The sequence below is a fragment of the Molothrus ater genome, chromosome 3 (genome assembly GCF_012460135.2).
Source record: "Molothrus ater isolate BHLD 08-10-18 breed brown headed cowbird chromosome 3, BPBGC_Mater_1.1, whole genome shotgun sequence".
In the NCBI taxonomy this organism is placed as follows: domain Eukaryota; kingdom Metazoa; phylum Chordata; class Aves; order Passeriformes; family Icteridae; genus Molothrus; species Molothrus ater.
The window spans coordinates 60,265,285-60,290,299 of NC_050480.2; the positions used below are offsets into that span (position 1 = coordinate 60,265,285).

The window sequence follows — 25,015 nt, forward strand, 5'->3', positions numbered from 1 at the left end:
AACCTTTGACCAAACTCAAGATTCATAAAGCCCGAATAGCCTGAAAGGAAGAACTGGCAGATCAAATCAAATGCCTAAATAATTGCTTTTGAGAGCCTTGAGCTGAAGCATTCCAGGAATGTATTTTTCTCAAAAAAACAAGGCCATTATAAAAAAAAACAAAGTGCAAAAATGAAAACTAAAGTGGATGATGGTGGGGAAGAAGACACTTGCCAAGAACATAGTTTTAGAGAAAATAGCTTTTGGTTATGTCCTTATTGAAAAGGAAAAACTATTTCCTTGAGAGGAAGAAAAAAAAGAAAAAACAACAAAGGATTTGCTATTAAAACGCATTCTTTCATAAGGAAAAGTTTGAGGAGCAATCTAGGACATCAGGCTTTTTTTGCATCTGAGGAGATCTAAGATTTCATATGCTTGCATTGAAGTAGTAAATATGTGCAGGCAGAGATTTTGTTGAAGACCCTACTGGTGTTCTCTGGCTCTAGCAGTCTTCTGTTTTGAGAAGAATTAAAGTAAATTCAGCAGCACATAAAAAAAAATAGCAGCCACCCGTCTCTGTGTTCAAAGTCCTGCAGTCCCATGGCTGCTTTGGCAGGGCTTGGTCTGAGCTGCTCTGGGATCAGCTTCACCCTCTTGATCCCTCTCTGCACTGATCTGGAGCTTTTGCAGCTCTCCAATAAGTCAATTCAGGAAAGTGATCTGACTGAAAAAGATTTTGACTCCAATTGGATTTTTGTTGTTGGGGGGAGGAGGGGTTGTGGATCTTTTTGTTGGGTTTTGTTGATTTGTTCGTGTTTTTTTCTGGTTTTGTTTTTGTTTTATTTATTTGTTTACTTGGTTTTTTGTTTTTTTTTTTTTTGTGTGTGTGTCTTTTTCCCCAGCTTGATTCACATCTAAGTTACCCATATAAATAATGCCAGCAGGTGGAAAAAGATTGGGATGTTTGATTAGAAGCAGGGAAGAGGGAAAGACTGTAATCCCATGACATAAAAGTGGGGATTATGGTAGCACGTCTCCTTGTATACCTATGTAAACTTCAATTTTCTTTTAGTTACTCAGCCCTGATCATATACTAGATGTTCTATCTGCAAGAACATTTCCATGCTTATGTTTTTCCCAGTATACATATAATTAAGTGCACATAGCTTTATGTGTCTAAAAATAAAAATGGACAAAAATAGGCACAGCATTTCAATACACGGTTTCCTGTGTGTTTATTGCTGTAATGACAGTATTTTCATCAACACATCATTTTCTATAAATGTATGTCTGTAAACATTTCAGACAAATAGGGATTAACACTGAATTGAACTTCTCCTGACTTTCATGGCTGCAGATTCTGCTCTTGTTTGTTTGGTTTTGGATTGTATCTGGTCTCTTATCCCCTTTGATATCCCTTTCCTGCCACCTCTGTATTTTGTAGCCTCAGTGGACCAATGTTTGGGACAGTCAAAGCTCTGTCATTGAAAGATAAACAGTAAAGATAACAGAAGTTTTCAAAAGTTGAGGCTGCATTAATACAGAATAAATATTTGCACAGATAAAGAGATTTAACTGGTTGAACAAGTTGATGTGAAACACACCTTTGTGACAGTGTGAATAGTAGGTGTGGGAGCAGGATAGAAATGCAGCTCAGATTCTTTTGTTCTTCACCTTTTCAACTTGATCTGCTATCAAATCTTTTACGGTTATGTGCTGAAGGAGTCTCTTTATGACCTGCAATTATTAGCAAATTCTGAAAGGCTTTCGATGTCCTTAGTTTTTGTTTAAATGTTAAACAACATTGATGTTGTTTCTGAAGTACATTCAGTCATTCACAGGGCTTAGTAGCTTTTTTATTTGTCATTCCCTTCAGAATGTAATGCTGGGGGGCTTTTTTTTCAGTATTTTCCAACTTCTCTTGAAATTTCCACTGTAATATATCACACGCCAACCGCTGTAGTTTGGTCTTACTGCCCACACTGAAGCAGATGAGTTGTGTGACAGGAGTTTCTAAACCCAAGGTGGTAACCTAGGTTTTCCACCTGCTATGCTTTGGTATGCTCTGATTTCTAAGCTCTAGGAATTAGCCAAATTTCTTGCTGAAAGATGCTTTTCTGTAGGTGGTGACCATAAGTGTGTGTGTAGTCTAAAAGAAATGAATGTAGTGTGTATAGATGGATATAATAATAAACTAGTTCTTGCCCACTTACTGCTGATTTTCTTTCTTTCTAAAGCCTATGAATTTTCTTTCTTTGAAAAGATTCTTAAAGAATAAGGAGTTTTTCTTTTATTAAGATTTGATGCACCTTACTGCTTTGTGCACATTGATTTGATAAATTACTGTAAGAAGGATCCCTGTTTTAATCTATTTATTTCCCTGTGAAATGTCATGCATTCCACAGGAGTTGCATCAGTAAATAAGCTTGCAAACAAGTCACTTCTGCATGGTAATCCTATGCTCAGAATGGTTATGTGTTACGTATTAAATTTTTGAAAGAATACTGCACACAGGGCATTCTAAACATGGAAATGCAAGACTGGGATGGGGGCTCCGGTTGCTTATTTCATGTGACAATTCTGTATGAAGAAAACTTAATTTCTTTGCAAAGACAGTAGAGAAATAGAATTGACTGGGTAGATTAAATCACATTTGGGTACACCAAGACTCCAGAAAGCAGTGTATGTTGTATCCAGCATTTGTTTTGTCGATCTAATTGGGATATCAGAGCAATAGGGTTTTTTGCATAATCGGGCTGTGTTTAACAGCTTCCTGAGCTGGGAACCATTGTGGCTCCCAGAAGCCCAATACTATTTTCAGTGTCTTATCGATGTCCGGTTCAGCTGGACACTCGTACAGCGCAGCGTACAGAGCTTTTTGCTGGAACATCTGTTAAACCATATGTCTTGGCACCTGGTTCAGATGGCGATAACTGCGGCACTAATGAGTCCATCCATCATTGCTGAGCTTTGCATTAACACAGCATTGGATTAGGGAAAGCGGCTTGTTCTGGCTTTGCAGTCAGATGCGCTTTGCCACGCTCTGCGGTGATACCATTTGCCTTGGCGAATCTGAAATTCAAAGGGGTGCCGGCTGCATGCATTTAAAGGTTTAATATGCGCCTTGTAATCCTGGGCAGATTTGCCATCTGAGCGGTGGCGAGCGGGCCAATCTGTCAGCAATAGCTGTGGGTGCTGGCTAACCGCCCTCCACGCGCGCTGCCAAGGCTGGCGCCGCAGCCCCCCGCTCGCCTGTGGAGAGACTCGTCAGCGTTAATACGGTCTGATGCAGCCCCTGTCTCTGCCAGAGGAAAGTGTCTTTCCTCGTGGAATAACAGATAATTAAAGCAATTGCCTGAGAGTAATAATTGAAAAAGTGAAATTAAACAGCATTATGGAAAATAAAATGCAAATTGCTGCAAAAACAATGGAGTCGGGCTGACCTCCCAGCGGTACCAACTGTTACTGGAGGATGCGTGAGCGTCTGTTCAGGCTCAAACAACTGGCTGCATCCCACTCCTTTTGTAGAGGAAACTGCCATAATCCCCAATGCCCTGTTCACCATCATCTTGGGTTTTGGTGCTGATTGGCACAGAATAGGATGTGATATTAGCATTCATTTTTCTTGCTAGGTAGTGCATATATGCGCTCTTTAACAAGTCTTTGGACTGGGCACATGCAGATGGTATCCTGTGATGATGCATTGTGCACGATCAACATAATATTCCAGGAATTTTGATTAGAAAGGCTGTGTAAGAATTCATGCCTCTGGCAAAGGATTGAGGGACAAAACATTAACTATTTTGTTTTGCTTTCTGGAAGGGTTATCTCCCCTCAAAGGAGGAAAGTTGTGCAACAGAAGTCTTTTCCTCCGCTGTTCTCAGGTGAAGACATGGATTAGTATTCAGAAGGAGGGTTGAGGTGTGGGCTGTGGGTCTTTGGGGTAAACCATTTAGCTAAGCTAACAGTGAATGCTAGGAGGCTTGCTTTTGGTCTCAGAAAAAATGCATTTCTAATAGGAGAGTCACGTCCAATTTAACTTTGTTTTACATTGTTCGCATGTTGCTTTCTGTGAGTTTTCTAATGTAACTTTGCCTTTTGAGATACCATTACATTTTGATACAGTTAATTAACTGGTTAAGATACCCTTTCTTTAGTTTGATGATAAAACATTTGCTGTTACAGTGCACTTGCCTATTCACTGTGTTCATGGGAAGAATGACTTTTTTTTTTTTGTTGGTTTGCACAAATTTTATGATCCCTGAAAGCTAAGGAGGGCTGCGTATACTCTGAATGTTAGAAAAGCTTTGTTATTTTGCTTTTTTGTTCAGTGCTGCCTAGAGAGAGTTCAGAGAAGATGCCTTGCTAGCATCCGCAGGGTTTCAGCTGTGGAACTGTGATGGAGAGTTTTGATCCCCTTTTTGGTTTTGGTCAACTGTCAAATTTGATGCTTTTTGGTTTTGAACTGAAATAAGTCAGTCAGGCCTGCTGCCCTAAGGAGGAGTGGGAGCTATGATGCTGTGTGGAGGCTGCAGGAAGAGAGAGGGCCTATGGCTCTGGTTTTGCTCTTCTCCCTGGGTGGCAGTGGGTGAGCCTCTGGGGAGACAGAAGACTTTTTTGGATTATCAGCATCATCTGCCTAAAGCAAGCACTAATCTGCACAGCAAATTGGGCTGTTTGTGCCAAACCTTCTTTCCTCAGCCAGTAAAATCCTGCTCAAGTCTACATCATCTTACCTTTATCTTGATTACTGACAGTGGCTAAGCAGGATATAAATTCTTTTTTTTTTTCCTGTGCTTGAGGCTTGCACAGAAACGTCACTTTCCTCATTTGTTTCATATTGGTTGCTTTTACTTACAGAAAATATGTTTTTGAAAGGAGGACACAGTGTAGGGAGACATAGAGCACTCTTTTGCAATGACTTGTCTATTCTACCTTCACTTTCACCTCATCATGTTTATGGTGTGTGATAGACATTCTTGTTTCCCAAACCTTTTTTCCAAAGTTGTATGAAAAGCTGCCTTGAAGTGATCTATTAGGCTCCTTGTAAATTACTTGACTTGTAGTTTATTCTGTAGTGCACACTCCTGACTCAGACACGGTTATACAGAATATTCAACCCATGAAAATTTAAAGTATTCATAATTTGTTTGTTTCACAAAGGTTTTTTTTCCCCCCTCTATTTTCTTCCCCTTCTATTCACCTTTGATGCTATCTATGTCATTTAACCCTGTGTCATCTCCCTCTCTCCTGCCTCAATTTATCAGCTTCATGGATAAATATGGCAGTTTCCCCTAGATGCCCGGTCATCCTAGGTTTCAACAACATGAAATACTGTAATCCTCCTGGTCTTAATTTAATTCTGCCCCAGTTAGCTAAGTCCTCTGGTCTGAATAGCTACCAGTCATTTAGTTTACACAGCAGTCTTTGGAGTTGCCCTCCCTGTAGGTCTTCCCTGGGGTCCTGTGGTGGCTGGAGCATCCGGTGCTGGGAGCTGTGCAGCTGACTGTGGCCTCAGTGGTGGCTCCTTCTCTCCTGCCATTTTGTACTTTACAGGGAGAATGGCTGTTGTGGAAATTTGGTCCTTCCTTGGGTGTAGCTGGTAGTCACTCCTCATTCAGCCTGTGGCTGAAGCACCCATGTACGTGAGACACCTGAAATAAAGGTGATGTATATAAAAAGACGTTATAAATTCCTTGGCTGTTCTGTCCTGGGACTGTTGTCTGCTATCACCTGCATCCAGGTTGTCTTCTCCTCAGTGGTGTGATGTGTTGTAGGTACCCTTATACCCCAGGCCCTAATTTTCTCAAATAGTTGCAGGACTTAATGAATTACAGAAGAGCTGGTAGGCTTGGATGCTTTTAGAAAAGGGTAAAATGGTCTGCTGAGAAATTTTTGAGGAGCTGTCTTGTGGTATGTTGGCTCTCAGTGGTGGGTTTTTGCGCAAGTTTTTTCCTTCATTGTCTTCTAACTAAGCAGATTTTTTTATTTTATGCTGCAGGATAAATACTGTAGCTCACTGTGCACTGCTCAAGGTGACATAGACCTTAAATCACTGTATCAGGAATCCATACTTTTGCGAGTTATGTGGTTTTGGTTGCTTGTTATTTTTTTAAATCAAGAACACTGTATTTCAGAACCAAGGCTTTCTGAAAAGCTCCATTAAAAAAAAAAAAAAAAAAGTTGTTTTTTTTTTGAATGTTCAACATGGGTTCAATTAGCCTCAAACTAAGAGGCTTTAAAATGCTCAGAGAAAGTGAGTGTGACTTTTGTTTGTGTGGTGGCATGGCCAGGGACACAGGTACTATGAATTTTGCTAGTTTGCCTCGGGTGGATCTTATTATAATAAAATAAATTATAAGTGCTACCTCTAAAGGGCCAGATGGCTCTCAATTATATTATTTCATCAGAGCCCTTGATTTCTTCAGTAGGAGGGTCAGTGCAGTGTAATAGAAATTTGAGCTACTTCAAAGGGGACAAGTTTGAGTAACAGCAGTGCATGATACCAAGACATTTTAAGTAATTGTGGATTTTTCTGTACTGCAGTGCAGCATTCAGGATAAAGCTTGGCTTGTCACATTTGTTCATGATCTTCAGTGTATGTTTGCATGGGAAAAGTTGTGCAGCTTTTCTTGCTAATAAATGAATACACAGTTCATTGGGAAGCAGAATCTTATTCTGGTTTGCTATGCATGTAGGAGACCAGAAAGTTAAAGCAAGTCCTGCTAATTTCCTACTTAAAATATTTAATGCTTCCCCTTAATAATCAATCAAAAAAAAATGTTAGCTCACCTTCTCTTCTTCTTAGAAGGTAGGACTATTTAGGCATATTACTTAAGCTATATTTCTAATTCACGATCTTCTTGAAAAAAAAATTATTTCTTAGTCTAAATTTTGTACTTATGAATAAAATTGGAAAAATAATCCCACTTTGTTCAGTAATTAAATCTTTTGTGGGGGAAAAAATTAAAATTTTATTTATAATTTCGCACAATAAGTATATGTCATGCTTTATTATGTTCCTAGTATGTTAATAAATTTCAAAATGCCAAGAACATATTGAGACATTTGTGTAAAAGAAGAAAATATAATAATAATAATAATAGCAACAGCAACAACAGCAACAACAATATAGAAATGGTTTTAGATTTTTCTCCCTTTGGAAATTGTATCTTAAGTGCTCTAAAAGAATACGTATGTCTGTTGAAAAGTGAAAGACAGGTGCATATAAAATAAAATTTAAGCACTGTAGTTATTTGTGTCTTTTACTTCTCTTTTTTTTTTTTTAATTTTTTTGAAAATATGATCTGGCATTGGGCCATGATCATGATTGGGCATTAATGCTGGCATTCAAACTATTCACAGTCAGCTCTCTTTTTTCCCCCATTAAAAAGAGACATTTCTTTCTTTTACATAATGAGTAAACCCAGGAATGTTTTGGAACATGTTGTTTACAAATGGCCCTTTGCTCAAGGCAGCAGAGGTTTAATGCCCTGGGCTGATGGGGTTATCTTTCCAGCCCTTGTGCTGCTGGTGAAGTTCTGATGGCAGCTTTGGGGACTGGGTTGCTCAGACACACTGCGGACTTGTGCCCTGCTTACCACACATAACTTGCTCTCTCCTCTGCTGCCAGTGGCCATGCAGTGAATCCAATCTCAAGCTGATCTGTTCGGTGATGATAATATATGGGGAGGGAGAGAGCTCTCAGGAAGATTTTTCATATTCCAGGTTGGTTTTTGTAAGTGAGCACAGGAGGGAAGATGAGGAGGAAGTGAGTGCAGGGCAGCTGGTAGGGCACTGCTGCCAGAGTAACGTGGGTGTCACTGCAGCCAAAGCGTTGACATCTTCTGATCTCCGGAGGCATCCCGGCATCCAGCCGAGAGCCTGAGAAGGCAGCCAGAGTTGACTGTAATTATTAGCAGCAGAGTGGGCTTATTTTAAGGTGTTTACAGTAAGAAAAGGATGGGGATGTGTAAGGTTGAACTGTCCAGGCTTATAAAAATCACTGGTGTTAAAAAATGGGTTCTGGAAAATGTAGAGGGAACATCACTGCAGACAGGTGTCTCATTGCTACTTAACCAAAAAAAGTAAAGCTAGCAACTTTTCAACCTGAAAAGTTAAGGGAGAAAAGCTAATAAGATTTACATTTGTATAAGATACGCACTTAAATTCTACCAATTAAATAAGACTTGGCAATTTAGATCCTTTTGGTTCCACTTAGGTTCTAAAAGATCCACTAAAATTGCATTTCATATTTACTAAATGCTTGATTTCTTTCATAAGGCAAAAGAGAGATATTTAAGACTAATTGTTAATTTACCCAAGATTGTTTTTAAGCTGCGTAGGCTTTGCTCTTGACTTTATTTAAAATATAGATGATCTAATTTCATTGCCTGAAAAAAGTTTAATGAAATCATGTTCCCATCAAATTAAAAATAACCTTGAAGTCAGAGCGATTTATTTAAGATTGTAATTTTAAATGCCTGGAATGCCAGAATTAAGGAGGTTTTTTCACAGACTAATATTTCTTTTAATCAAGTGTTTAGAGAGAGTAGTTCTTTGTAAAGCCCAGAGTTATTTTCACAAAAGAGGAGAACTGCCTGGTGGTGACCTCTCTTAAATGAGCAATTCAGGGTTATCAAATCAGACAGCAAGAGACTGGAGGAACCAAGGATCACACAGGGTACAGCCATTACCCATTAGTATAACTCCACATTAATTTTAAATTGAATTTTTAAAACTTAATTGAGCAGCATTTTCAAGATCTGTTCAGTGTGAGCAGGACATAAATTGAAACAGTATGTACCAGGAACCCTTAGTAAGCAGAGAGCACTGCTGCCTTTCTTTCCTCTCCTTTAAAATCAGTAGTAATGTTCTGACATTAAAAAGAAGAATTTAATTAAGAGATCGTGACAGTGCATCTGAACTCTGACTGGTTAATGGGTTACCAGTGTAAGGAATATTCACTGAAATGAATGCAGGGCTTTTTCTTTACCATTCATTTTTAGATGAGAACTCTCTTCTGTTTGAACTTTTCATCATTTTAATGATGGAGAAATATTCTAATGGATAATCTGTGCATGTAGAAGGACTTTGAAAATGTAGTTGTGCAGTTGTTTCCCAAGAAACAAATTCTAATACAGAGAAATTAGAGCAACTACTCCAAGCCTTGTAAGATAATACGGCAGGAAGTCACTGATATAAATAAAGAAAATCTGAGGTGTTGTTCTAGAACTGTAAAGCTTGTCAAATTTTATTTTAATTAATTTCTCTGGAAGTGAATTAATATTTCATTTTAAGTAGAAGCCAAATTCACTTTGTTTCTCAACTTGAAACATGCAGATGAGCTTAAGTAAGCAAGTTCTGATCTTCAGAGTGTAAATTATTTTATATAGTGTAGCTTGGATGTGCTTCTCTGCCGCAGACTAAGCGCTTGGCATTCCAATTTAAAGAGCTGGACTTACTGAAATGGAGTCCTTCATTTTAGAGAACTCCCTAATATGTATTTTCCCTTCATAGCAGAACAAAAATGACTGCATTACATGGTTTGCTTGTCAAGTCTGCTATCATATAAGGATATACCTTTGGTTTATTATTGGCTGCTTGATATTTTTGACAATCATATGGCAAGTTTGTGTTTAGTGGGAGTTTAACTTTCTTCTGCTGAGTGGCTATGATGTGGCAAGGCCATCAGGGCACAGGACAAGCCTGAGAGGAAGAGTGCAAGTCTTGAAAATCCTCTTTCAAATTTAGTATTTTCTATCAAAAGAAGCCTGGAGGGGAAGGTGCATCTTCCACAAACTAATTTTACTGTTGTTTAACCATCACTGAAATAAAGCCTTTAGCATCATCCCTCATTTGCTTGCTATTGAATTTTAATAATTTCATTGATTCCTGAAGTTTAACAAGGCATTTCATGTGTAGGAGTGTTTGCAGACATCAGAAAACTTCCTTAATTTTTCTAAATTGGAGTCAGATACCCAGAACTGAGGATGGAGCCTGTGCCTGTCACAGGGTGACTTGGTGGCACCACTGTTGGTCCAGGTGTCCTAGAGCCCAACATCCATTGCTTTTGCCCTGGGAACACCCTCTCAGAGACCATCCTGTGATAACCAGGCTTGTGGCTGTTATGAGATGATGACAGTTTTAGGGGAGGAGCAATAAGAATATCTTTTGGAAGTGTCTTGTGTGCCTTTTTGTTCTGGAAATCTGTTTTTGCTCTTGGTATCTTGTGGCTCTTTCTGGCCCAGCCCTGCAGACAGAGCTCACACTTGAGGAAATGGCAGAGAGGGTGGCTGGGTGTGGGAAACTGGATGGTGTCTTCCTGCAGTGAGAAAATCCCACCAACAAACCTGCAGCTGGCAAAGATAATGGCATAGTCTTTGTGCTGGAATGTGAGTGACTGGAATCTGCCTGCTTGGTATAAATACAATTAATCTATTTAAACATGTTAATAGTTAGACTGAATGCTTGTTTCAATGGTAATGGACCACTGGTTAATCTACCACAAAACAGTTTAAAGGGACTAGACCCTGCTAGGATGACGAAGGGTAGATGTAAAGTGTTAGGAAGTAGTCCTGCCTGTGACATGAGGCTGCCTGATATACACATGCAGCATTAAATCACCTCCTTTTTCTGCCCTTTGTGTTTTGCCACAGGATTTCAGGTTATTAAATTCTGTGGTTCAGCAGTAGTGCTTTTGGTGTTAGAAAGCTTGGAGTTTAAAATCTCAATGAAGTTTCTCATTCAAGGGGTTGATTAGAGTTAAAAATGTTCACAGAGATCACGCTTTGCTATGTGCTGAGCAGAATGAGTGGTTACAAGCAAATGCTGCCATCTTTCCAGGGACTGAGCGATGCTGAGTGCTCAGAAACTGTATCCTGGTCAGGAAATAACATACAGTTGGTCCATGGGAGAGAGCAGTGACATTGTTCTCTTTGTGCATGTTTCTGAGTGTTTTTTAATGCTGACTTTTGGTGGAGGGTCTGCTTTTCAATTGAAATCAAAATTGAGCATTTAATGTGAATGGTAATAAGGAAAAATGATCCCACAAGAGCTCAAACTGTTTCTATCTTACTGACCTGTCACCTGGCCCCACAGCTCCAGACAGATTAAATTTTTCAGTGATTTGTGGTAGCTATGCTTTTTTTAAGAACTCTCTAAGCTTCTTCCTTTAAATTAGATCTGTGTTTTTCCTCTTTTAGTGCCTTCCTGCCCTCCACATTTTTATTTCAGCTAGCTTTAGATGGATAGGTGGTGCTTAGTATAACAAAGCTAAAATTTTGGAAGGTATTGAACTTGGACAGATAAAAGGTAGCATTAAAAAGGAAACATTGGTTGGTTGTTTAAAAAGAGCTGTTGCAGACCTTTGAAATCCCTCAATGCCAGGTTTGTTTAAATATATCTTACAATACACCCAGAGTATGTGTTGTAAATCTGCTTAAAGTTGAATGAATTTTCTTAGGAGTACAACTGCTGCTGCTGGGCTGTCCTAGGATGATTCCAGCTATAAGAAAGTTGCAGTTGAGCATGTCGTGGTCCTGTTTTTGTGCCAGTGCAAAATCCTCATGGTACTTTTCACTGCTAACTTGATTTTGAAATGATATTGAGTACTGTTTGTTTCTTGATGGGACCTCAGTTCTGAGCTCTTCTACCATGGAAATGCATGGTAGCATGGTCTGAGTGCATTTGGGTTGAGGTTTTGTTTTTTGTGTCTTCTTTGTATGATGATAATGATAAAAGTCTTTTATATCTTTTGAGTTAACTCTGACTTGGTTACTCTTATTTTCAGAGAAGAAATGGGGAAGATATTCCAGTTGCTCAGACTAAAAATATCAATCACAGAAGATTTGCAGCTACCTTTAAGTTGCAAGAGGTGACAAAAACCGACCAGGATTTATACCGCTGTGTAACGCAGTCAGAGAGAGGTTCTGGAGTCTCAAACTTTGCTCAACTTATTGTTCGAGGTAAAGTTTTATTTATTATCATTTTATCCAGTTAAATGCTTTTAATACCAGTGCTTTCTGCTTACACTTTTTATTTAGTCTACATATGCTTTGATCTGAAACAATCACACAAAGATATCCCTGTGAAACTCACATAAGTTGAAAGACTGGTTTGGAAAGCTTCTTAAAATTGCTTTCCATGGAATGCACCTGTGTGAAACCCTGATCCCACAGTGTGTGGAATGTGTGTGAGTCCTATTTGTTGAACTTAAGGTGCAAATCAGCTTCCACTTATACATAGTTGCCATTCCCTTTTAAAATCTGTTGCCTTGAGCATGCTTGTAGTAGAGCAAATAATACATTGGTCTGTTACCTGGGAGACAGGTAGATTAAAAGAGTTGTAAACTTTCACCTACCCAAGGACTACTGGGAGCATTGTAGAGTTGTTCTGTGATGATTTCCAATACAGAAGTAAATGGAAAGAAAAGAAAACTTGCTTTTCCCCCTTGAAATACTTTCTTGGTTGAAATTAATTCAAAAGCCAGCTGGTGTGCAACCATAACTCATTTGTGGTGTCATCAAGTTGGAGATTTTTCTTTTTTCCATCTTTTGCTCTGGAAACATGTAATCTTGACTGGCAAAGGATGTGGTTGAACATAGAAGTTCAGTTTTCACTTCAAAAATTATGTGTTCTATGGCCTGGAATAAGCTATTGAACTGCCTCTTACCAAACTATGTCACCTCCGAAACTTCATTTTTCATTCTTGGTTGTGATGAAGTTTACAGCTTTTTAACCGGGAAAAAAGAAGAGGTGTACAAAATCTGTTTGTGGGGCTGCTGCCTGGTGGAGGGGCTGTTTCGGCCAGGTGGGTGCAGAGGTCCAACACACGGTGGGCTCTTGCTTGGTTCATTGGTGAAGCAGTGGGATATTTGCTCAGTTTGGCACCTTGTAGTCAGACACTGCATCTGGAATGGGGACAGGGCAAGCAAGTTTGTCCTCAGTTTGTAGAAATTAAAGCTGTGTGGGAAATGCCTTGACCTATTTTTTATCTGGTATTTGCTGGCAGAGGTATTTTCCCTGGGAGGCTGGTTGATTGAGGTCAACCAGGTTTTATGGCTGCTATAAAACATCAATAAAAATGGGCCTTGCTGACTATACAGAGATTCAGACAACATGTTAAGAGCTTCTTTTGATTCTGTTAGATGCACCTTTTGTCTAGGAAACTGAAAGATGGTCTTCATCCTAATAAATTGAAATAAGTCCTGTTTAGGCATGAAAACAGACTATTGTTGTTAGAAAGTCTGGGCAAATCAATGTATTTATCCAATAAATTAAGTTTTCTATTTTTTTTTTTAGTATAAAAACACAGTAAAATGGTATTAAGAATACTATTTGTCTCAAATAAATAAAGAATCAACAAGATATAAAATTTCATAGTACCATCTTTTAAAATGCCTCATATTGTCCTGCTGAAAACTTAGGTAATTTCATAGATAACACCATATTTATGGCTCAAATAATAAATTTGATATTTAGCTATATATATTTATATAGCAGCTATAGAGGTTTTTTTATTTTAAGGTTGACTTTACTTTTTGTGTGCTTTTTATTGAAAGTCCAAGAATCTTTTTTCTTTTTTAAATATACATATACACACACATATATACCTATATAAATAAAAAATATTAAAAAATGCCCTAAAAGATAAACCTTCCAAAACCATTTTCATCTATTTGACATCATGGTAGAGAACAAAGATATATGTTTTATAGTTGGATTTATTGTTTGCTGATGTATTTGAAAAGCAATATACAGTAATATATTTTCTTGTTTGTCTGGATAACCGCTAAATAAATCTTGTTAGCCAAAAAAGCATACCCATACCCTTAGGGATCAGCTACTCTGGTGTTAAAACTCTGCTGAAAATTAACCATAATGACAGGTCCTATATCTCAGTGGCACTTTAAAGCTGACATCCTGCTACATGGATACAAAAGATGATAATTTTAGAGGAAATTTTTGGGCCACTGATATGAATTGCCTTTAATAAGAGCTGGCATAGTATTGCCCGTTGTCAAAGATGACCCAGGGGGAAGAGTTTATTAGTGCGTTTCCTTCTAAACTGGAAGTGACAGGGCATGCTTGGGGCCCTTTTGTTGCTGTTTGTAACAAATGAAAATTTCACTGCAGAATTCTTATACTGAAGAGTATTGATCTGTGTGTTCTCACAGCCAGAGGAGGGGAAAAAAACAATGAAACACAATTTACTTTGTCATGGCTTTAGTATTGCTTCCAGATAATTCTGAGTAACGATAGGGTCTTTGGTTTGTAGAAGCCAAATTTTATTGACAACACTGTTTATTAGAGAGTGAGGGATGAGGAACAGGAGTTGTTGCACAGTAACTCAAAACCTTGGTGTTTGCATTCCTGGCCAAGATATGGATATATCTTGGGATATATCTCATGTCTATACAGACGTGTGATACCATAATGTAGGTGTAGAGACGTCTGATATTTTCCTGATGAGCAAGCTATAAGTTAGTCTTGATTAGTAATGCAAGTTTATAGTTCTATAATGTACATTATGTTGAAACATCTTTATTTCATTTTGAGCTTTAGCAGAAGAATTACTTTTAGTGGAGTTCTAAACTCTATTACAAATGTACTTACCTGGGAGGGATGGTATACGTTTCAAGACCTTGAAAGAGATAACTCAATTACTCTGATTAGTTTTTTGAAGAAAAATTGAACTAGGATAGGATTTGTAATTAAATTATGAGGTTTTACCAAAAGTAGTTCCAGTCAATGATTTAATGGCTCACCTTTGTATAGAGCTGGTCTTCAGCTCCCAGCTCAGTGGCTGCACTGTATTGACTTTTTTTACATGGTTTCTATGGCACTGCTATTATTCTTGGATGCGTGTAGAAGGAGTTTTTTCCTTTCCCCTTCCTTTTACAGGAAGTTTGGTGTTGTCATTACTGTTAGTTGACTTACCCTCCTGAATATGTCCATCAGATATTGTCTGTTTATATTTTCCCTGGTAAATTGTCAATTTCTGGGAAGGGAATTTCTTGAAGTCTTCAGGATTGTCTGCACTGGAACTTGAAGGAGATGCTGGGAGGAAGAAACAGTATTTGTAGTATTTGTAATAGGTAGGAGTGAACAAGAAGCCACTGATGGTTTCTTTCTTTTTCACTTCTTTCTTACTTGCTTTTGAGAGCAAGTGCATCTCAAAGTCTCTGCTGCTTAGTGTGCAATTGTAGACTCCTACAATTGTGCCCAAAAGAAGTGTCCAAAGAGATCACCTGTGCCTTAGCTCAGGTGTATATTTGATATTTACAACTGTGTAGCCTTCCCGAGTTGCAGTATCAAATGCTCTGATCTTCAGTCGGTAGAGAGCTTTGCCCCATAATCAGTTCTTGTACTGCTGCATTGTTCTGTGCTCTTAAAAATGTACTGGAATCTTTCTCTGAAGTTGTCAGTATTTGCCAGAAAAGGTGTGCATCAAGAAATGAGGTAGTGTCCAACACAGCAGCTGTGATCAGCTTCTTAGTTGACATGATGTCTTAAAAGTGGGTGTGAGATGGGGATGAAGCTGATGTTACATTCTTATGTGGTTAGTTAGCAAAGTAGCTGCACATTGTCAGAAAAATAATTGTACAAAACTAGATATCATGCTATTACATGCTGCAAAATCAGCAGGAAATATGTTGCACTTTATTTTATGTAGTGGATCTTGCACATATGATTTTGAAGAAAATGTTTGTTAGAATGAAAGATAAGGTAGAAAAATAAAGGCTAAAAACCTTGAAATGTATGAATCAAATGTATAATTTGTTAATAATAATAACAATGTGGAGAGTTCTGGTTCTAGTGGTAAGTTTGTAAGTTTTATTTGAGCCATAAATTACAGCAATTTTTTAGGGTTTTACTACATGATTTTTTTTGCTTTTAATATTTCTTCATCCAACCAAAACATCTCTTCTGTGCTGGGTTCAAAGCAAGGGGAGGTCTCTGCCTTGAATTCTAGTTTCAATATGGAATTGTCTTCATGCACCTGGTAAATCCAAGTTAGTCACAGCAGACAAAGGCAGTTTTCCTCTACCATCTTCTGAATGTTCTTCCAAAAATCCTAAGTTCTGATGAGCTGACCTGTTTCTAGGCATCTGACCTGTTTGTATGAGTTTGTGGATATCATTATTTCTTGTGTTTGATTTGACATTGCAAGAAGTCTCTCTTCTAAGTAATCAGGTTCAAGTTTTGGTGGGATGTGTGATTATGTTTGACTCTTTGTAAGCCTTATTGGGCTGGTTTGCCATCAAAAGCAGTTCCTGTTACGCAAGCCTGGTAGTGATTTTTCTACCTTTCTTGTCTGAATCTCTTTAGGGATTTCATATAGGAAAGCTAGTAATTTGGCTGGTTCCTGGTGATGCTAGAACGCTGTGAAGATGAAGCTTGCCCCTGGCAAGCAATTCTCATGGGAGCATTATTTTTTTTCTCTTACAAGAAAGCTTTGATATATTTCCATTTGAGAAAGCTGTGGACTGAAATGCACTTTCCAAATTTCACTTGTGCTTGTTTTGTCTGGAAAAATAAGTGAAATCTCGAAGCTTGCTTCAGATGTGTGTATTCAATTTTGTGACTTGGTTTATTTGTTCAGTATAATAACAGACTTAAAATATGTCAAGAGAGCATTAGGTGGCAGGTAAAAAGTTAATATATCAAGTAGCCTGAATTTATATTTCCTGCTTGCAAATGGACTGAAGTATTTTAATACCAATTTTACAAAGTGTCCCATATTTCTGCCCTCCATTATTAAGTTCTCTGATAAATAGGAAATTTGTAAAACAAAAATTCACATCTGGTGATATTACCCACCATCATAAATATTAGACAGTTCAGGTTATTAGAGATGCTTTGTAGTTTGTTCAGAAGTTCAGTTTCCAGGAGACATGGCTTTGGACTGTATCTTTGCCAAGTCTTGAGGAGGGCCATTGGTGTGTGTTTTTCTGAACTTACTGAATTTCAGACCAGAGAGGAAATTGAGAAGAGAGATTTTGCAGTTGAAGTTATTGAAATCTGTGGGCTTTTCACCACTACCTTGGCTAAGTTTCCTTTTGAATCATCAGCAGACTTCAATAGAGGCATGCAAATACTTTATTTTTGTCAGAAGCCCCATGTGGCTGTTCTTGGTTCATAAGATGCATTCCTGGAGTATTGATATTAATACTGGTACTCTTCTGGACACTCAGCTCATCTTCAAAATTACTTTATACTCTTAAGTTTCCTCATTAGTTGTAGCCTAGTTCTCTCATGGCTGTATCCCTGCAAGAAGAGCAGATGATAATGTCATAATTACTTTGCAGTAGTTAGAGAAAGAAGGAAATTATTTTGTGAAGTTTCTCTAAACCTTGTTAATAAAATGCAAATTATATTTTGAGTGTATATTTAGGTATAAGCATTCGTCAGAGAGTCAAGGATCCAATTAACTTGATCTTTTTGTGGCATTCTCTGGTTTTAATTTCTCTACTGTTTTAAGATCTTATCCTCTTTAAGTAGGTTTAACATGTGAATCTTCCTATTTTTCAATCCTCTGTTTCTTACAGCAGGTAAAGAGAGGCTTTCACCCTCAAGTCAAATCCTGCCTCCTTTACATAAAAAGAATGAAATGCCTCAGAAAGTCTTTATGCTCATAATGAATAAATTGAACGAGATAGGAGTCTCAGTTTCGTCATTCATCTACATATCAGAAAGAATAGCAGCTTCACTTTCTGCTCAGGCAATTCTTCTGTGGAAGTAACTCTGCTCACCTCCTTTGCTCAGGAGATATTTGTCTCTGATTTATATAATTAATAGGTGCATTGCTCATTTTCTTCAGGAAGTGTAGGAAAGCTCCTTTTGCTGGAGAAGCAGGAGAAAATAGTTTTGACAGGATTTTTCTAAGAAGCCAGAGAGACCGATTCACATGAGGTAACAGAAAAGCCAGGTATTTGGCATAGGCTCTATTCCATCTTTCTGTGTTGAGCAATCTTGGCTGCACAGGTTTACATTTGAAATGAAAATCACCGGATGGCTGAGATCGAAAGGCACCTCTGGAGGTCATCTGGATCAAACTCACCCTACTCAAGCAGAATCACCTAGGGCCTGTTGCCCAGGATCATGTCCAGATGGCTTCTGAAAATCTCCAAGGATGGATATTTTGCAGCCTCCTTGGGTAACCTGTGTCAGTTCTCAGGTACCTCCACAGTAAGAAAAAATGTTTCCTGCTGTTCAGAGGGACCTTCCTGTATTCCACTTGGTGCCCATTGCCTCCTGTTCTTTCACTGGGCACCACTGAAAAGTGCCTGGCTCTGTCCTCTTTGCACCCTCCCTTCAGGTTTTTATACACATTGGCAATATCTCCCTGAGCTGTCTCATCTCCAGCCTGCTCTTGAAATTTTTCTAATGTGAGCTGGTGCTTTATTGTAGTTCTGATATGTTCTTCAGGAAGACCCAAAACATTGAATGTAAAGCACATATTTGGCTTTTACTTCATAAGACATGAATTTTGTACTGCTTGATATAGCTAAATTAACATTTTCATTAGGCAAAAACTAGCAATTTCAGTGTTGATACACATCTTCTTAATGTGTTCTCCAAACTTAAAGGTGACTGGTCTGGATCGGAGCAAAAACCCAAATCCTGTAGCTCTGTGTCCTGCCCCAATAGCCAGCGACTGGGGCAGAGTAGCAGAGAAAAGTAGATGTAGAAGCATCCTTTGCTGACTTAGGATTTTTCTATCCCAGGGGTCTGTGGTTCAGACATTGTCCAAGTGAAGGGCAATACCCTCTCAGCCTGGACATAGGTGTTTTGCCTTAGTTTCTCACTCAAAAGCTTGCAGAACAGATTAATGATTACCTAATTCACTTGGTGCAAGGGCGTTTTCTATTTATAGTTTTCCTTGTCTGGTGTATGTTTTTCCCTGACATCTGTGATGGATGTTGATGCTTTGTGGCACTTTTGTTCACAAGTCCAAGCAGCATGAGTTCCTTTTGTGTTTTCTGCAAGGCTCCATACTGCCTGCACGAGAGCACATGGGATAGCTTCTGTGAAAGTCCTCTCTTTTCTGCTCTCTACCCAGTGACAAGAAGTATGATGGGAATACTCTTCACAGGCTCTGGGTGGAAATCAGAAAAAAAGAAAAAAGTGGAGGAGGAAGGCTAGGGATGCTGACAATTAGCTGGATCGATGTTTGCATGGCTATTTCTGCTCTTTTCTGAGGGCTGCTTTTCTATATGTCAATATAGTTGCATTTCTAGGCACCTGATCACATTTAGAACCCCATACAGATTTTCTTCTGTCATTCCTAATTAGTAGGTGTGACACTATTTTGTGTGTCATTAGGTGTAACACTACTTTGTGTCCAGGAATGAACTTGTAGCAGGCCTGACTAGTTTTCTGATGGCTGTCTTTGACCATGTTACATAAACCTTCAAGCAGGAATGTGCTTTCAAAGCAAATCTCCAGAAAAGGGCCCTTCCCTGCTTGCCAGGCAGTGGACTGCTACTTGTTCTTGTCAGCTCTGGTGGAGACCTTGCCATGGCTTGGCAGCAAAAATAACAGCTGCAGGGTCAATGAAAATCAGTAGGAGCCTATAGTGGCTGGTGACCTGGGATGATCTTGACCGAGTAGCTCACAGTTGCAGAGGAGTTAGCTCTGTGCTGTCAGGCTTTGTGCTGCATTTAGGTAATATTCCTCATGGATTTTCTTCCTCTGTGGCAGACCAGGTATTATCAGCCCCCTTACAGGCAGCATAAACTGGGTATCACCTGCTCTGCCTAATCCAGCAAAGCTGAGACATGATGCAGCTTCACTCAACCTGATCCAAAATGGTGCTGCTGGTGGTACCACAGATGTGGCATCAGTGATTGCATGAGTGAGATCTCACTGTTTAGGTGCTCTCCTATATCTCTGCCCTTTTCTCATGTGCCTCCTTATTGTGAATTTACTTAAGTTAATCCAAACACCAAATAAAGCATTTGGGAAATTAAAATGTAATCACTTTAAACAGTGGGATTCTTGTTGGCCTTTAGGCTTGATGGGAGTCAGTGCAAAGGAAAAAAAGAGGCAAGGGAAAAGCTTTTGGCAGGTGTGACTTCAGTGAGGAAATAAGGGGTTTCTTTGTTTCTTATATCTGTGTTTTATCCAAGCGCAGTTACATGAAGATCATTTGCAGTAAAGTGATTTTTCTCATCGTAATTAGAGATGTCTCCAGACTGCCCCACCACATCACTGCTGTATTTCACTTGGATAATTTCCCTTCCAGTATCTGGTCTGTCTCTACATTTATTTAAATCAAATATTTCATTTGAATACTGCAGCTCAGGATGGTCTTTCTCAGTTTAAATGCCACTGACATTACCATGGAGGTTAAAATATTTACTTAAGTATAGACAAAGTTCTGTTACTTGCCATCATTTTCCAGTTTTGGGGAGGGGAAAACCCCTCTAGGTTTGACATCTCTGTATTGTGCAGAGTTGTTAAAAAGGGTGTCGATGAGTAGATGCATGGTAATGATGAAAAGGAGTACATTTGGAATTCAACATAGATGGCAGAAAATGTAGGATGTCAGAGAAGCCATATATTAAAGGGAATTTGAATTGGAAACTGAATCCCAACCTGCCACTGGGGCATTTTGATCATTTTGATTTATTAAACTTTTATAACAGCATTCAGACAAGGCTGAATTAAAATGCTTACTCTTGGGTGGTTTATGGTACACAAGTCATCATGCTAGTGAAGTCTCACCATGATCAATGTAGAGTTAATTTAAGTTGCTTCTTTAATGCAGGTGCACCTGTGTGCTTTAGTAGGTATTTAAAAATCTAACAGTGTTCTAATGCTGAATCACTTAACAAAAATACAAAATGAAGCCTCACTGACATTTATTTTCAGCTGCATTTGAGTGAATCTTGCTATTAAATTGTAGTTGAACTGCAGGAAAACAAACTGCATATATATTTCTATACCAATTTTATATATTGATAAATGTACACACATTATGAAATGGCTAGCAATGAAAATATAGCCATTTCCTTGAAAACAGGTCAAACTGCTAAAGACATAGGTGCTTGCATTGTACCATTCTGACCATCTCTCATCCTCAGCAGCTGTACATAGTCTCAGTGAGCACCATCCCTGCAATAAAAAGAAATCAATTACTATTAGAGTGGCACTGCAGGTTAAAGGCATTACAGGTTCACACTCAGTTTTGCAGCAAGGAGATGATACTTCTCTGCAAATGGGGAATGATGCAAAAGATGGATGAGACAGAGTTCAAGGAGCAGTACTGTGAGGGTCTGGCACTATCATTCCAAGCTGTCTCAGAGACATGATGGATGATTCAGTGGCAAGAAGCAATAATACCCGATGATGAGAGATTCGTCTCCAGATCTTAAACCCACTGCATGCTGTCTACCTGTTGGTGTTCTAGTGGCATAATGATTCCTGATGTGTTCTGAAGAGCTAAACTATTGTACTTAAGCAGCTAATTTGGAATGTTGAATTTAGTAACCCAGATTTTTTGCCAGCTTCTAGGAAAGCAGGCAGCATATCAAACACTCCTGCACATGGTGAATTTAATTACCTCTTATTTATGTGTGGTACCTGTTGACAGAATCTTGTAAGCTGTGCTAATACGATAGGTAATTTGTTACCTCCAGAAATCACTTTCTATGTGCCCTCTGATCATTATCATGAAACATGATAAATGATCTAGCCCATGAAGTGTAAATGAAAATGAAATGGATAATTTGATTCTATGTCTAAATTGTTGCTGGAGAAGTTGTTGCAATTATTATGGAATTTATCTCATAAAAATATGCTTTGCAATTTGCCAGTGACCTTTAATCATCTTGGTTGGGGAGTTATTTGAAGATAATTTTAAAGAGATTACAAAAAGTTTGCTCACAGTAGTTTGGATAGAAATTTTTTTTCTTTCCTAAAGAGTTTTAAATATTTGTCTGTTTAATAATTCAAATTGCAGGATTTTTCTGTAGTGTTAACTGCTGGAATGTTTGCAGAATTATATAGAAAGTAGTGAGAAACATATCTGTCTCTCCTGAAGAAGAGGGAAGCTTAGCTACATGCAGAAAGATAGATTTCTTCCTGCTGAGATGCAGTGTTGAATTTGGATGTGTTGGTTTACTAGAGAGCTTGTCATTGAGATTGATATGGAGCTGCTAACAGGCATGTCTTGAAGAACATTTAAGGAGTGTTACAAGGAAAATGAATGTGTTTCTCTCCCCTGTTCCCCAGCTATGTTCACGGTGCTAATGGCAGAGTCTTGTCCTACTTCCTTCATGAGGAAGGATGACACTGTTGCATTAGGACTGATATTTGAATTTTCATTTCTTCCCAAATTTTCTAGTGTTTTTTTTTTTTAATTTCTTTTTAAGCTTCTTTGTTTCCAGGACCTCATCTATAACATTTCATATAGTTATTCTGTGTCCATTTTCTTAGCCTTTTGGCATACCTTCTACTGCCAAACACTTTGAGCGTACCATCCCAGTTGATGTCTGTATGTGGTAAAAAGTAAAATTTTTCACTTTCCTGAATTCTTTACTATTAAATAAAAGAGAAAATTTCTCTTGATGGGTTTGGGGACTAAACAGAGACAAAACTCAGTGAACAGTGTTAGGAAAAGTGAGAGCACCTTTTTAGGAATTAAAAATTGCTTAGAATTGACTTATGTTAGAAAACTTACAGACTAATAAGAATGTCAGTAGGGATGATAGGGAAAAGCCTCTCAACAGTCAATTTAATGGTACATTTTTCCTTCAGGAAAGGAGGATGTAAGTACAAAAAAATCACAGAATGATAGAATTTTCGAGGTTGAAAGAGACCTTTGAGACCATCAAGTCCAACCATCAACTCTCAAATCAGCACTACCACTGTAACCCCCAAACCATCACCCAGTGCCAGATCCAGACACCTTTTAAACACCTCCAGGGATTGTGATTCCGCCTCCTTCCCAGGCCACCTATTCTAATGCCTTAAGGCCATTTCCTCTGGTCCTCTAACTACAGGCACAGCAGGAAAGATCACTCCCCACCTCACTGCAAACTCCTTTCAGGGAGTTGTAGAGTGATGAGGTCTCCTGCAAGCTTCCTCTTCTCCAGACTAAACAAACCCAGCTCGCTCAGCTGATCCTCATAAGACTTGTTTTCTTGACCTTTCATGAGCCCGGTTGCCCCTCTCTGAACACACTGCCTAATCCATGTGGTCTGAAAGGTGTAGACATTGCATAGTGTTAGTTCAACGCTTATAAAGCAGAGATAATTTTCAATGAATTCTAATTTTATTAATAATGATTGTGCTAAATTTGCTTGAATTGGTTAATTTGAATAAATAAATGCCAGGAAAAATACTTTGCTCAATTTAGAGATTTTGTCTGGAATTTTCCATGAATAAATGAATTATAAGGTAAATTCATTTTAACTTTACTTGAATGTGCCAAGCATCTTATAGTTTGTGGAATCTAGATGAATCTTTTATTCAATTTTTTCAATATTTATATTAACTTTTTGCTCCTTGTGCTTATCTGGTGGTAGATCCTGTAAGCCATATGGAACTTTACCTGTTTGTGGACATAAGGTAGAATACTACAAAGCATCAAGGCCATATATGTTTTTAGTAAAGCTATCTTACTTTAGTGAACTGGCTTACTCATTTCCTGAGAAAATCAAGAATAGTATATTGTATTGTTTACCTGACCTATTTCACCATCCAATCAGGATTAAGTCTAAAAATATATTTTTTTTCTGTTTCACATTTTTAGATGAATTTGCAGTTCTGAGTTTATGTGAAAATCTCAGCTTTATTCTTATATTGACATCCTCATGGTAACATAAGTTGTGTTTTTTAACAACTGGAGATATAAAGGCTACTGCTTTTGAAGGGAGATGGGGTAAACTAGATGTTTCTCTTTGGCTTAAAAATTGAGATTGAAGTCTCATGACTTTTAATGCGTGCTTTGAACTTTACTCTGACTTTGAATTGTGTTGACAGCAGTTGGAAATGTCTTGACTAATGATTTATTCTTCAACTTTCTGCCTCTCTTGGACTGGATAACAGGCATGTCCTAGAAAAAACAAGATACGTTTAGTGTGATCAAGCTTGTGATCTATGGGCTGCATCACCAGCCACTGCAATATTTTCCCCTTCTTTTTATTGGAGATAGAAAGGAGCAGCTGTTTGGCAGTGTATGAAGCACAGCTCATTTTAGCAGCTGGACATTTTCAGTTGCAGGGTGGTTTGTTGTTTTCCTTTGTTTTTTTTAATATGTGATACTGAGGCACAGTTCCTGCTTTGAATGTATGCAGCATGGTACTTGGCCACCTTAGTGTGCTGAAGAGGATAAGACATCTGAAAGTTCTCACAAATATAGCTTGCTGCAATCCTCACTTTTACCAATGCCCTCTCTGGATTTTTGGGGTTTTTTTGGTGTTTTTTTTGTTTGTTTTTTTGATTGTTTGTTTGGGGTTTTTGTTTTGTTTGTTTGGTTGGGTTTTTTTTGTTTGGTTGGGTTTTTTTCTATTTAGCACCTCTGAGCTTTCTGTAATGTGATTTACATTTGCCATCTTTTGTGCCCTACGTATTGGTTGCTACTTCTATCAGTGCTGCAGAGAAAATGCTGTTGGGTAGAATGTGCCAATAAATGACAATGAGGTAATTGAAAGGTGATAAAACTGTCTGTTTTACTAGAAAGAATAGCTCCTTTTCCAAAAGGTTTTGTAAAGGAGATATAATTGGTCACTTCAAGAAAAAAATTGGACTGTCTGTATTCTGGCTGGCTGCAGATACGTTTAAGATGTATTTTGAGTATAGGCTTACAGACTTCTTTCCTGAAATTTGTCTTTGTGTTATGTGGGAAGCTGCCTCCACCTTTTAATTTTTTTTTTTTTTTGTGTTGCTCAAGTTCTTTATCTTCAGCTATCTCCTAATGCCATTTTAGGGATATGTTTCACCTTCCTCTTGCATTTTTCTTTCAACATGGCTGCCTAAAGAAATATTTATCTAGTTTTATTTTTCCTGGGAACACCTCCAATAT

The 25,015-nt window shown here is 38.3% G+C and overlaps 1 protein-coding gene across 13 annotated transcripts in view; it reads left to right on the forward strand.

Moving 5' to 3' along the window:
* Positions 1-25,015, forward strand: part of PTPRK (protein tyrosine phosphatase receptor type K) — a 380,751-nt gene that overhangs the window by 177,738 nt on the left and 177,998 nt on the right. For all 13 annotated transcript variants that reach the window (XM_036404523.1, XM_036404525.1, XM_054514201.1 and 10 more), the window contains exon 6: positions 11,771-11,945. In XM_036404523.1, the coding sequence (XP_036260416.1) occupies positions 11,771-11,945 (175 nt within the window). The remainder of the gene's footprint in view (positions 1-11,770; positions 11,946-25,015) is intronic.